We start from the raw sequence: 13,727 nt of genomic DNA, 5'->3' as shown, positions 1-13,727 counted from the left end.
GGCTGATGAAGAAGCGCTTCTAGGAGAGACGCATGAGGAGGCGTGCTGACGAGTCATCTCTGAAAGGTCTGGAAGAAGTAGACCGCCTACGCTTCTCCACCGAAGAAGAAGGGTCCGACATATCTTGAGGAACAAACCCTGTAAGCATGCTCAGCAGAGCTAGACTCCAATAAGAATTCCTTCATCAGTGGTGTAAGTCAAGCACTCGCTTCTTGGACTTCCCATTTGGAGATGCAGGACCTGAAAGGTATCTGGGAGAATCACCTCCCTCCGAAGATACTGAGGGTGGATTGGAGACTACTGCAGGCTCCTCAGAAGACGCTAAATGGTTAACGTCCTTCAAAGTAGGGGCTGCATGCTGCTGTGGGAACAAGGGCCATCTTCAGCCACCCCTCAGAAAGCAAACCTGCCATCCCCTAGGTGGGCCGTAACACACATAAGGCATCGTCAACCTGGAAAGAGTGCGTCCCCCTGAGGAGGTCCACGCATTTCGCTAGGGGAAAAGGAAGGAACCCATTGTCCCGAGGCTTGCCCCAAGATTAAAGGATCATCACTCTTCTCTGATTGGCCCCCAGAGGAGACCAATGGAGAAGAATCTGAAGGAGGAGTACTGGGGGTGGAAGAGGCCGAACACCTTTTTGACTTCTTCCTCCTACCATTCGTCTCCCATTCCAGACATTTGTCGAAGGGAGGGGCCTGACTGCAGGAGTATCCTCTGCAGGCAGGGAAAAGCTGATGATATTCTGTATCCTTTGAACTCATAAATGTGCCACAGATCTTAGGCGGCACTGCCAGGCATTTTCACATACCCGTCAGCATCCACAACAAACACACACAAGAGTCACTAATAAAGTGGAAACGAAAAAGAAAAACGTTGAAAATTATTATCTGCCAAAATTCACAGCCTGCATAAACGTCTGTCCTCACTGATGAATGGAATTAAAGTGGTTTGTCAGTAAGCAAGCAGGGGGGGGGAGGGCTTTCCCACAACTGGACTTGTAACTACCGGCCAGTTGTTGATACATCGTTATTATTTTCAACTGCCTTATTCCAGCTTTACTGTTACCATTCTCCTTGGTAAAGGAATAAATCCCATTTATTTCTTCAACTGCACTAAAAATGGGAAAGATCTTCATTATTTCTTTAAGACCCATCTACCTTAAGGAGCAACAAACTCACCAACAAAATTACATTCCTTTATTCATCATACCAATATAATATTTACACTTAACCATAACATACATACATATACAAGTACATCAAGTAGTTATGTTGCCAGGTCAGGAGCAATGCAACAAGAAAACTTTTTGTAGTATTTATGATAAAAAATGAATACTAAATTGAAAAAATATATATATACAGTACCATGAATACATTGCCATAATATTGAAAATAAGAGAAGCAATCTACAGTACACAGAAGTAAGACTTGCAAAGATATACATCAAATTCTTGAAGCTGAAATTAAGGCATTTAACTAAACATCTTTTAAAAGTGCACATCATACTTTGGCAATTATATATAGTGCATCAAACTAAATGCCGGGGAATAGTGATGAAGTGCTAATTTTATAAACTTCTAGTAGCAACAAAATTACACAAATCTATGTGATTTCCTTTAGTTCAATTTACAGTACAATATACACAAGTAATCCTTGCTAACACAAAAAGACTTTCAATTAGTTCCATCATTACATACAGTATTGCAATGCATCAAGTTGTTTCCCTCCAGGGGATGAATCTTGGAAAGCTAAAACATGTAGGGAGCAAAAATCAATGCAAAACAAGAGCAGCGCAACGTTTAATTATAGACTAGCGGTACACCCAACAATCTGAAGTATGTTGGTTACCCGAACACAAAGGTTCCCTGATGACATTTCCCCGTCTCATCAGAAATCCTACACAACTACTCTAACTTTTTCCAAGTACAAAAAGAGGAGTCTTTACACAATAGTGTGCAGGAGTGTGTACGAGAAGCTGAAACCTGACTTCAGTAGACAACTAATATTTTACAAGTGACCCAGACCAGTGAACTGCTAATTCTACTAAATATTAAACGAAGTACTAAATCACTTACTGCCAAACAATGTCACGAATAATGATGGAAAAATTAATTTCTTAGCTGTCATAAAAAAATCAACAAATGGGTTTGAAAGAGAGCATACATAAAACAAAATAAGCCAAAGTTCACTCCCATAAGAAGAAATCGGACTAAAGAATCAAGATTGGTTGCAGCACTTGCACTTCAATTATTACATATACAATGCAATTGTGTTGTGAGTCATGATTCGCGGGTGTTTCAGGATACAAGTTGGTGAAAAGAGAAAGGCTCATTATTATAGAGAGATAAAGTACAAGTCATAATTTTCATCCACTAATCAGTAATTGTAATGTTCTGTGTTATGTAAAAACAGTAGAAGAGCAAAAAAGATGGTTTTTGCTGTAATTTTTTCTTAATATCTTGCTAGAAATATTTCGAAGTCTTTCCTAAGCATCAAAAGAATAGGTCATGAAATTTGTTAATCATATCGTACTTGCTTTTCTTTTTATAAAGTATAAAGAAGCCACAGGATGGCTGAAAGACATTTACTACAATGGTCTCAAACAGCAGTTCACTTTTTACTGAAATAAAACAAAGACCACAGAAAGTACCTTGGCAGGTAAAAATGAAACTGTATTAACTATTGCAACAATGCAAAGCATAGTGCTTTGAAATGATTTAACAGAAGTGCAATTTAGTGACTTTTTGACAATGTTTTTAGGAGCTATACATCTATGCCCATTGATACTTGATGCAAGACAACTGCCATTAAAGAAATTTCCATCTGGACAGGAAAGAAGACATGTAAATTATATATGTACAATATATACATGTGTATTTAGCTCAACTTATTCCATAAACAGTTAATTAATAAACCTAGTAACACACAATTCTTTAGGCCAGATAAATAATTTTTCATTGGTTTTCTCAGCAAGTCATTTGTGGCATAGATAACCATGTCTTCCAGCATTTTAAACTCGTTTACTTTGTTTTCAAGATTTTATTTATCCCCTCTACTCTCAACTGTATTAATAAAAAGAGAATCCTTAAAAAATGGCATTTTTATTTACAAGCCTTGCATACATAAAACCCAAAATATGAATTATACTAATAATACCAAACAATTCTTGATGCAACGTCATAGCTCTTCTAATAACAGTCTGTCCCTCATAGCATTCACTATAAAAAATATTCAAATGCACTTCATACTTCTGATAATACAGAACATTTGAAAAGGTTTATCAAAACCTACAAAAATGAGTCTGATAGGTAGCTGGGATACTCTGTCTAAGTAGGTATTACAAAGCAAATTTCTAGACAACCGTTCCTTTCACGCCATTCTTTCGGAATAACTACAGTTTTTCGCTAATTCATATATAGAGAATTGTCATTATTATTAATAGTTAACTATCTTAATAATCATGTCTTGTTAATTGTTAATTAAAGCAATTGACTTGTCTCAAGGGTTACTGTTTACTCTCAAAGTTTACTGTTTATTCTAAAGTTGAAATCTAGAACAAGGATTTCCAAAATTTTGCTATTTGAACCCCATTAAAGTTCTTCTAGAGAACCTTTTCCGAATCGCGCTAAAACTTGCTTGGTAGGTTAGTTCCCTCTATACTAAAATATCCTATACCTTTCATTTGTTCACTTCTAGCAATTTCCCAGACTCCCATGATAACCTATGTGATAACACGTAACATGAAAGCCACAGCTTACCTCCATCCATAGGCATCCAAAACTTACTTTCAGTGAAAAATTAATGACAACCCTTTCAAAACCCTTTAGAATCAAATTTCACATTACCGAGAGTTGTATGAACAATACTGACATCTTGAAGAACATTCAATCTAAAATTTCTTTCCACTAATACAGTTTAATAAAATATTGAATTTTTTATTTGCTCAGCTATACAAAAGGAAGAAAGAATGGAGCAAGAAAACTACCAAAATGCTAAATAAAACATCTCTTCAATAAAAACAGTCCTTTGTACATTAATGTACAGAATAAATAAAGGCAGGATCTTAAACTGTATTATGTATGATCTGTATGTAATCCTGATAAAAATATATTAAGCTGGAAATACAGTAAAGTACTCCAAAAATTATTTACACTTCCCATATCTTAGAAAATGTATAATACAATATACAGTACTTCCTATGATACAAAAAGAATACATCTACCCTCTTGGTAGTGTTTCTGTAATAACTTTCCAGCCCAGACGGCAAATCTGTGCCAGTGGATAAAAGCCAAACACTACAAAAGAGATATGAGCATAGTAAAATATAAGATACAAAATTTGCAAAATGCTACAAAGCAATTATTTTCTTTTTAAACTGTCAAGATGATGAGCAGGTACTTGGATATTCTGAAGGCAATGCATTTCCGCTTCCGTAATCACAACGACAAAAGAACACCGTTACAATTACTGGAAAGATCTCATATTTGAAGGCTTAACAAAACATGAAAATACAAGGACAAGACATACATACATTTATAAGTACATTGCTTAAAATACATTTCTATAGATAGTACCAACTTTTATTGTGAAAATTAAACCATACTTTCTTGTTTCAAAATCTTTGTGATGCAAACGAGGTCTTTCCAAGGATTCTCATAGCCAATTTTCCCAAACTCTCATTACTGTACAGCATTATCGAATACAACAAATGCAGTGTAAAATCAAAACTTGCAAAGCTGCATGCATTTACAGTTAACCAAGATGTAAGCATATCATATATTTTTCAATAAAAACCCAAATTCAGATCAAAATCAGGATTATATTCATAACAATTTTTCCTGTGATGACAGTAAGACCAACAGCATCATAAAAAAGATAAGCTGTAACCATAATGGCAATGCATAAACACATAAAAAGCAATGGGCAGCCTTAAAATATTAGGGACCTAAACAACTGCCAAGTTCTCGTCAGCAGGAAAGTAATTTACCCGTGATCGCTTGTCTAAGACACCCAAGCAAAAACACTCCAGTAAAATCCTTCAAAGAAAATATCACCTGCCCTTCTCTGTGACCCAGAGAACCAAAATGCACACTGGACTTGGTACCTGATTATTCAAAAACCTACACTTGTATAAATTCTACTAGATATATCCTAGGAATCTTTGATATGAGTATGCAGGAAAAGCTCATTTGTGTTTAAATAGATATACAGTCTTATCAAATGTCTCAAAAATATGACAGGCAACTCGCTGGTTATTTAAAGTCTATACAGATGAAAAAACCAAAGATAATGTATACTTAAAAGGAGGAATCTGAAAATCGTAACATCATGATACTGGACTGGATGGGAAGTAACAAATGCAATTCACACTTTAACAAAACGTACGAAAGAAGAAATTTTGAAATTATACCTAAAATATACAAGGAAAAAATGCTATAGTTCATGTAATGTGATCAACAAGGAACCACAGTTTCTATGTTCACATTTTTACAGTTTAAACAAGTATTAGCCAGAACAAAAATAAAAGGGCCATTGCCATCAGCACTTGGGAGAGGAACCTTTCCTCTTGATACTGCTGTGTACCTGGAGCTGTAAAAAACACCAAAAAACATTTATAACACATGACACTAGAATAATATTACTTTCAAACATATATTTGTATTAGAATCAAAACTTTTCAGAGTATACAGTCTAAATCATATACTAGCAATATCACAGGAACATGCTGCTTTTGCTAATGCCATAATAGAACTAAAATTATTTTCATTAACAATTTTAATGTTTCAAGAGCTATCCTACATCTGGGTACTGTATTTTCTTTTCCTTTTTATTATTTACAGTATACAATTTTTTTTTGGATTTAATGTACTGTACTGTGTGGTCTCCCAGGGCATTCCTGTGAAAGGCTAGAACAGGGAATCCACTGCAACATAAATACCAAAGAAATAATGACTCCCCTGATATAGGGCTAATAAATTAACTTCCAAAGCAAGAACTCTGTGTATGGGAGACACCCTCAAGTTCAGGCACATTAGATCTCTATACAGCACCTCAACTCCTGAAATTCATCTGCTATGAGTGACATCATTACCATGTCATCACCTCATAGAAAGGAACCCTCATCGCAGCTAGAGGCACTAGTGCATCACTTTATGCCCAACCTCCATCTTCGAACTTGTCACCCAGGAGTGAACAACGCTGTTATTGTTCAAGTGTAATAAGATCGAAATGGTCAAGTTACAGTAATCAGTATTTTCTCTTCTTTATGTTAACGTGATGATATGAAGGTAAGTTTTGGCAGTTCAGAAACTTTATATTTGGGTTCTATACCAATTTAATCAGCATTGTCAGCAATTATGCTGGCCTCTTTTAAACATAGTCGGGCCTTATTTGTCTTCCCTTCCAAGTGTTAAAATTTGATAACCTGTTTTAAATTGATAAAGAAATTTAGATTAATCTTAATATTTTACCTGGCATACCTAATAACTTTTCCTTTATAACAACTTTAGTCAAGGTGTTGATTGACTTAATTCTTCTCTGTGGACTACCCCTGTAGAGGTCATGAATACACCAAGTACCTCTATCGACATGGGCCCGTCCCAGGACGAGATCTCGGGCCACAGGCAGGGCCAGGGAGGTTTTCTGTTGGACGGGTGCCTGCATCAAGCGGGTCAGGCTGGACCTCCAGTAGTCCTCATCGCTTGGAACCGGTTCTTCAATCCTATGATGCCTTCGAATCAGGCCTAAAACCTTCCGATAGGCCGAGTCCTCGGTCGGGGAACCTTCTCTACCGTCCGCAGAACCTTCCGCCTGATCCCGAGGAGCCGGGTCACCGGGCACTCCCACCGGGCGCTTCGGTTCTGGAACAACAGGCACTCCCCTGCGGTGGTACCGGTCTTCCCCGGCGGGAGCCTCCGCACCAGGTTTGGGGGTCAGAACTGGCATCGCCGTGCCGGCGAGGACTACCGTTCGTGTATTCTCTCTGGGGGACGAGGACGCGGATCCCGTGGGCTGACCCGACGGAGGGAACCGTTCCTTTAAGTCTGAGGGCCGAACCAGCTGTGCTGATTCGGCCAGGCTGCCCGTAAGGAAGCACGGTTCCCCCCGCTGGGCGGGGTGAATCGGAAGCTTCGCGGCCTTACGCCTGCCTAAAGCGGCCTTCTCGCATTTCTCCCTGCGAGGGTCATATCTGCCTCTGGAGGATGGCCTTCGTGGGGAGAAATCCCTGGACTGCCGGTCCGGGGAACGCTGCAATTCAGACTTACGGGGAACGAAGACCCAATCACCATCGGGGGACCTACTCCTCCTGTACTTCCTCTGTGGAGAGCGGGACCGTCTCCTACTGAACCTCGAACGGGATCTTGAGCGGGAACGCCTGCTCCTGGACCGCTCCCTTCGGCGCCGATGTCTCCTGGTTTCCTCTTCTGAAGAGAACGAAGCCCCACCATCCGAAGAGCCCGACGAAACTGTACCACCCGCACGACGGGCAGAAGCGGGGGCTACGGAGGGCTTCGCGACTTGCTGCGTACCAGAGGTCGAGGGTTGTAGAGGGTTGTAGGAAGGTTTCTGGAACCGCCGTCAGAGGAGCTGGAAAAGAGGTTTGGCGCCCTACACTAGGGAACCAGGTATCTAGCCCCTCTTCCATCCGCATTGGGGACCTACCTGGCGTTTTAGGGAGCTTCCACCCGAAGGGCTCACTTACCGTGGAGTCCAACTTAGCCTGGGCGTCACCACCCGCTGAAGAACCTGAAACACAGGCCCACGAAGCGGGCGAAGAAACAGGCACAACATTACTATACCACAAGGGGTCGTCGGAGGAAACGTGCCCCCCAAGCACAAGGGCAGAGTCTCCAGAACCCCCAGACACAGCAGTACCAGGCGCCCCACTAGCCTGAGAAGTCCCAGCAACCCCCACTTCACACATATTAGACTCCTGGGGAAGAACCCTCTGCTCTTTCCCCGCAACGGACTTACCTCCTCCCCTACTCTGGGTAAGGGAAGTCGAGACAGAAGCCCCGTCGGACCGCCGACTGGGTGACGGTAACGTCGAAGAGATGCTAGATTTCCTGGGCGAAAGTTTCGATGACTTCTTCTTCTTAGTGCCGTAACGCACCCACTGTATCTCACTCCAACTAACACACTCAGTGCACGTATCCGATGGCGAGCACATCCTGCCCCTACAGGAAGCGCAAAGGGAGTGAAGGTCTACTGTACTTCGGGCTTGGAAAGGAACGCTCCACACGACTTTCTGGCTCTAGGCCCAGGACAACGGCGGATCTGCTCCATAGCACACAACCACAAGGCACAGGAACGAAGGGAATCAAAGGGATACACTTGGGAAGCACAAGGAAGGGTAGTGAACACGCAAGAACACAAGGGATAAGCACAAAGATACCACGCGGGACACATGAGGCAGACACAAAGGGTTGAGAGAGACGAGAGCGACGTGAGAGTATGGTATCACGTCGCGACCAGAGAACTTACTGACTAACGGGACCCAAGCGGACCTCGACCTAGCTCAAGGCTACCCTCGGGGCACGTTCTCTCACTCCCGGGTTAGCCCTCCATAGAAAACGGGTGTAGGGTATACTACACAAAACTCTGGTCGGTAGAGAGGAAATTACAGGTAACTCCTAAGAAAGTAGTTCGAGGTAAGTATTTGTGTTGGAACAAACACCAAGTACCACACCTGAATGTTGTACGGCTTGGATTCATTTCAGGTAGTGTTCAATGAACACTATTTGACCAAAACAACTTGTAAAGCCCTGGATGTCTTGAAATTGCATATAACCAAAGAACCCCATGAAAGTGATTTTTCTCACATTGGGGGTTTTAAGGATGGAGACGGATCACCTTTTTATATTAGGGAGGTCATCAAAATATGGATAGCTCCAGTTGAAAGGGACTTGTTGGTCTGGGTATTTTGAAATGATTTACTGTACTGTACTTTCTGAAGATGTGCCAATCTCGGTAAATATAGTTGTAAGGTAGATACTGGATAAGTTTACTCTCTCTCTCTGTAAGGAGCTTTTAGTTTTTAGCTAGTGTTTTTAGTGCTTATCCATGCACGATGGCTTCTAAAAAGGTTAGTAATTGAAGTGATATGCCAAGAAGAAAAGTTTTGAGAACCACTATGGAAATAAGAAAGATAACCGAAAGAGCAAAAAGAGGTGTCTGAGAGACCAACATTTTCAATGTGAAATACCAGAACAAATTATCTACACAATTCTTTAAAAAAAAACCCTAATATAGAAAAAGGTGAGTCATCGCTCTCCAAATAAAGAAGTAAGACCATAGATGACATTGGAAAATGGTTATTGATATGGATTAATGAAAAACAGTTGACAGGCAATAGCATTTCTGAAAATCATTTGTTGAAAAGTGAAGCAAATTCATTCAGAAATCATTAAAAACGCCCATGGAATAGTGACGATGTAGATTATGGTGAGATTTTAAGTTATAACCAAGAAGTGGTATTCATAGTGTTGTAAGGTATGGGAAAGCTGGCAGTTCAGGCTAATCAACTACTGATAAAGAAGTTGGGGGAATCTAAAAGCTATATCAATGCGAAAGGCTAAAATACATTCAACTGCGGAAGCGTGGTCTCTTTTGGAAGGAAATGGCTTTGTAGGATGGCGGATAGCGACTAGTTTAGTCGAAAAGCGAGAGAAGTCGCTACCGCTCGAACTTTGTGCGCTTTCATTCTCAATAAAGGAAACACTGCGTCGTTAGCTAGATAATGTGTTTCTACAATCAACTCTCTCAGAACACTTTGTTCTGCGGAGATAATATCTTAACCCTTTTACCCCCAGGCTATTTGGAAATTTCCAACCCTTAACACCCATGAGTTAATTTTTTTCAAGCACATTTCGCAGTATAATTTCTTTAAATTGCTCTAACAGCCTTAATTTTTGTCATAGAGAGGTCAGGTTGGTCTCATTCTCTTGGAAAATGCCTGAAGTATCTAAAAAAAATTATAAAAAATATGCAAAAAAAAATTTGAATTGCAGTTTTTTGCAAGAACGTACCGGTACGTCCATGGGGGTAAAGGGATGAGTTTTGTGAAACGTACCAGTACGTCCTTTGGGGGTAAAAGGGTTAATGCCCGCACGGGACATAAGAGTCATTCTTCTTCTTCCTAGCCTATCAAGTCTGTCAGGTTTTTGAGAAAAACTTTTCGTGGCCACGGATTAGAAAAGTTGCGCGAATATTGTATGTGCGACGAATCGCAACATTATTGCCGTAAGATTTTTGATCGTTGATTAACTGTAATATTTTCTTGAAAAAAAAGTGAACATGTTATCAAACAAAATATACACTTAAAGAGGCGATCACTTCACCTTTGGTTTACCCCTCCTCTGTATGTGAGGGGCTAGCCAGTGTTCATTACATAGAAAACGGATGTCTGGTTACCTGTGGGCGGAGTTTGAAACTTTCGTAAACGTAATGAAAAGTTGCCCACACTGTTGCTATTGTTCTCTTAATGTCAGCTAACAACGTTCCTTCGGGACTAATTGTTCGAAACTAACCCTGTAAGGATAGAATAAAAGGTCTCGGAAGCCTATCGTGTAAAAAGCAAGTCGTTATACCCAGGGTACAATGACGGGGCAGGCTGCCTCTATCAAACGGTAGAACCGAGTTTAAGACAGTTACCTCGCAGTTTTGTCTTGGCTAGAGAGCATGCTCCAGGACGGCCTACGGCCTTCATGAATTCTAAACAACACCCATTGAAGTTCTGTAAACACTTCTCAGGAACGAGTCTCCCGAAAAGGGTGAAGTATCGTATGTGGGAGTTTGCTTTAAGAATGCCAGACATAATTTCCATCGACCGCTTACCCGAAGGGGTTGCCATCGAACGCTTTCTCGCTAGTGAGAAAAACTACTTGCTTTTACTTTTATTTTTAGGGGTTTATTTCTCGCCCTCCATCAGACACTAAGAGTCTGTTCAGGTGGGCCTTGATGTGTGAAAATAATTTCTTTCCAGTTTATATTTCACTCTGTTATTTTTCAGTTATTCGCTGGCATTTGTATTCAGGCTTAATTGTTTTCAGATCACTATTATAACACTTCCCAAAGAGATAGTCTTCAGTTTTTTCTTGAAAGTTGCTACTGTCTAAATCAGGCAAAGCCTGCCAGGAAAATGAACTGGAATGTAAAGAATTTTTTATTCCTCGCTCATTTCCGTCTACTAACCAAACCACTCGAAGTGGGAAGGTGGAGGAAAAAAAATGACGGTGGTTCGTTCGAAAACGAAAGGATCGGTGCTGGCGAAACCAGACTAGCTGATATAGTAATAAGCTGGAAGCGTAGTGTGACGTAACAAGTCACACCTTTGGAAGGCCCATCCCATAGAGGGGGAGGGAGGTCGACCATAGAGTTTTCAGAAACCTCAGGATCGAGGAAACCGAGAGATTCGGATGAGAACCTAGGGGTTCAAAATCTATTTGTGAATACCTTTCTCACGACCTTAAGGAATGTTGTGCTGAGAACCCGCAGGAACTCTGTCACTGATTCCTGACGGAATTTTCAGGAATTGTGTTATGTGACCAGGACCCAAAGTAACTGTGTCATAGTTACCTGTAGAGATCCGTAAACCCTTAGGCAGCAGGCATCCCTCTGTCATCAGAGTAAAACTCTTGATGACGATGGGCGCGCGCGAACAATTCACGGAATGAGAGTTCGAAAACTCTGCCAAAAGAGTAAAACTATTGTGCACTCATGAACACTTTGCGCAATGAGAGTTCAAACAACCCTGTCATAAAGTTGTTCGCGCACTTCAACTGATTGCGTGCGCCTAGTTGTTCGTGCGCACCAAGTTGGTCGTGCAAGCCAATAAGGTCCTGCGTGCCACATATCCATTCTAACAGCAGTACCTGAAGAAGGCGACTTAGTCCATTCGGCAACACGTTCATTTTCTCTTGAACAAATCGAGAGATCAGCGTAACCTGACCAGGTGTAACCACATTCCCAGAGGAGTTAACGTTCGCGTAAATACTTGCGAAGCTGTCGAGAGGCCAAAGCAAAGAGCTCGAAACTGGTAGGTCTTGCCCATGAACACAAACCGAAGGTATTTCCTGGAGTCCTGGTGAATTAGAATGTAGAAGTATGCGTCCTGCATATCCAGGAATACCATCCAGTCCCCTTGACAAAGGGATTCCAACACTAAACAAATTGTTTCCATATTGAATTTGGTCTCCAGGGCTCTGCCCCTCTGCGAGTTCATTCCTCCCAAAAAATGCTCAATCTGCCCTCTATCAGAGCATGAAGGATTGAAAAATCACTTGGATGATTTCGTGTCGTTTTGGTCGAGGACTTGGTTGGGTGTCGTAAATTCGATCAAGGCCTGATGCACGGTCTAGACCTACCCCCTCGAAGGGGTTTCTTCTGCAAGGGTAATTCCTAGGTGGTAGTCGTCACAGTCGAGGGTTTAACCTGCTTAGAAGACTGGGCAAGCAAGTCATTAGTAGAATTCTTATCCAGTGCGGACAGAATCTTGACCACTATTTCTTTGGGAAACAGATGATCCTCGTCGAGAGGAGAAAACATAAGTGCGGACTTCTGAGGAGAAGCGACTCCTTTCGAAACAAAAGAACACCAGAGCTGTCTTTTCTTGAGAGTCCCGAATGCAAAGAGAGAGGCCAGCTCATTGGTTGGTAAAGGTGAGGTGAGGTAAGGTGAGGTGAGGTGAGGTGGGAGAGTATCCCTGGGGAGATACTGGATGGACTAGCCTTGATGGCCTGACTGGAGTCAGTTTCACCCTCAAGGAAGTGACCGAGTCGGAAACTCCTCTTTTCCCCTTCAATGGGGCGGAGGAAGCCTGAAGAGCTGGAGGTTTATAGGGCTTGGATGTTAAAGCCCTATGGAAGAGGGAGTCCTGATGGGACTTCATCCATCTCTCAGCAGTATGTTCCACATCCTTAGGCTCAAACAGGTGGGCTCTCTCCAGAGAGAAATGTCTGAGCCTAGTTATCTCGACGTTGGGGACTTGATGGTGGAATCTCTCAGACACCGCATCTCGACATTTCAAGATGGTGTTTGCCCACAAGTTCAAAACTTGGTGGGCAAGAAACTCGATCGTGCGAGTGCCTGAGAGAAAGAAAGTCTCCAATGCCTTCCTGGTATGTTCCTTGGAGAAATCCTCAGTTTGTACCAGGATTCCCAAGGTCCCTAACCAGATATCAAGCCACAAAGTAGCCTGCATAGCATACTTTGTGACCTTTTCCTGATTAAGGATTTCATCCGCCGAGAAAGAGACCTGCCGGCTGGAGTGTCTCTCAAGAGAGATCCCCTTAGTTAGATCTTCCAGAGAGTGGTGAAGAGGAAGAGCTGGACTGGGCTCCCCCAGGATCTCAAAGTACCTCCTCTGTTGTACACGAGGAGGTGGGAGGAGCTTGTTGGTAGAGCCGGAATGGTTGGAGGAGGCAAACTTGGAGAGCTGTAGGACAATCTTGGCCCTGGCACCCTTCAACCTTTGAGACCAGGGCAGGGGTGCACTGGTCTTTGAGGGTTTCTGGGTGCCAAAGACACGGTCTAAGACCGTGTCCTTGCCCTCCAGAGTGGTTATCTCTGGGTCGGTAAACCCGTTGAGAACCCTTATAAGAGTCAAGACCTGCCAAAATGCATGTTCTGACTCTTTTTGCTCTCCTTCTGCTGTCGGACTTGCAGCAAAGTCTCCATCTTCCACCCACGAAAGCTCTTCCCGGGGTGGGTTGGGGACTCCCTCGAGT

The 13,727-nt window shown here is 42.0% G+C and overlaps 1 protein-coding gene across 2 annotated transcripts in view; it reads right to left on the bottom strand.

Annotated features, from left to right (window-relative positions):
• Positions 1-1,183: 1,183 nt before the first annotated feature.
• Positions 1,184-13,727, bottom strand: part of LOC137623209 (E3 ubiquitin-protein ligase RNF185-like) — an 83,843-nt gene continuing 71,299 nt past the window's right edge. For both annotated transcript variants that reach the window (XM_068353926.1, XM_068353925.1), the window contains one exon: positions 1,184-5,589. Coding sequence is in view for 1 of the 2 variants with exons in the window: in XM_068353925.1 (XP_068210026.1) it covers positions 5,495-5,589 (95 nt within the window). In the remaining variant the exon portion in view is untranslated. The remainder of the gene's footprint in view (positions 5,590-13,727) is intronic.

This window comes from Palaemon carinicauda, chromosome 30 (assembly GCF_036898095.1).
Source record: "Palaemon carinicauda isolate YSFRI2023 chromosome 30, ASM3689809v2, whole genome shotgun sequence".
NCBI classification, from domain to species: Eukaryota; Metazoa; Arthropoda; class Malacostraca; order Decapoda; family Palaemonidae; genus Palaemon; species Palaemon carinicauda.
This window is presented reverse-complemented; position numbering and strand designations above follow the sequence as displayed.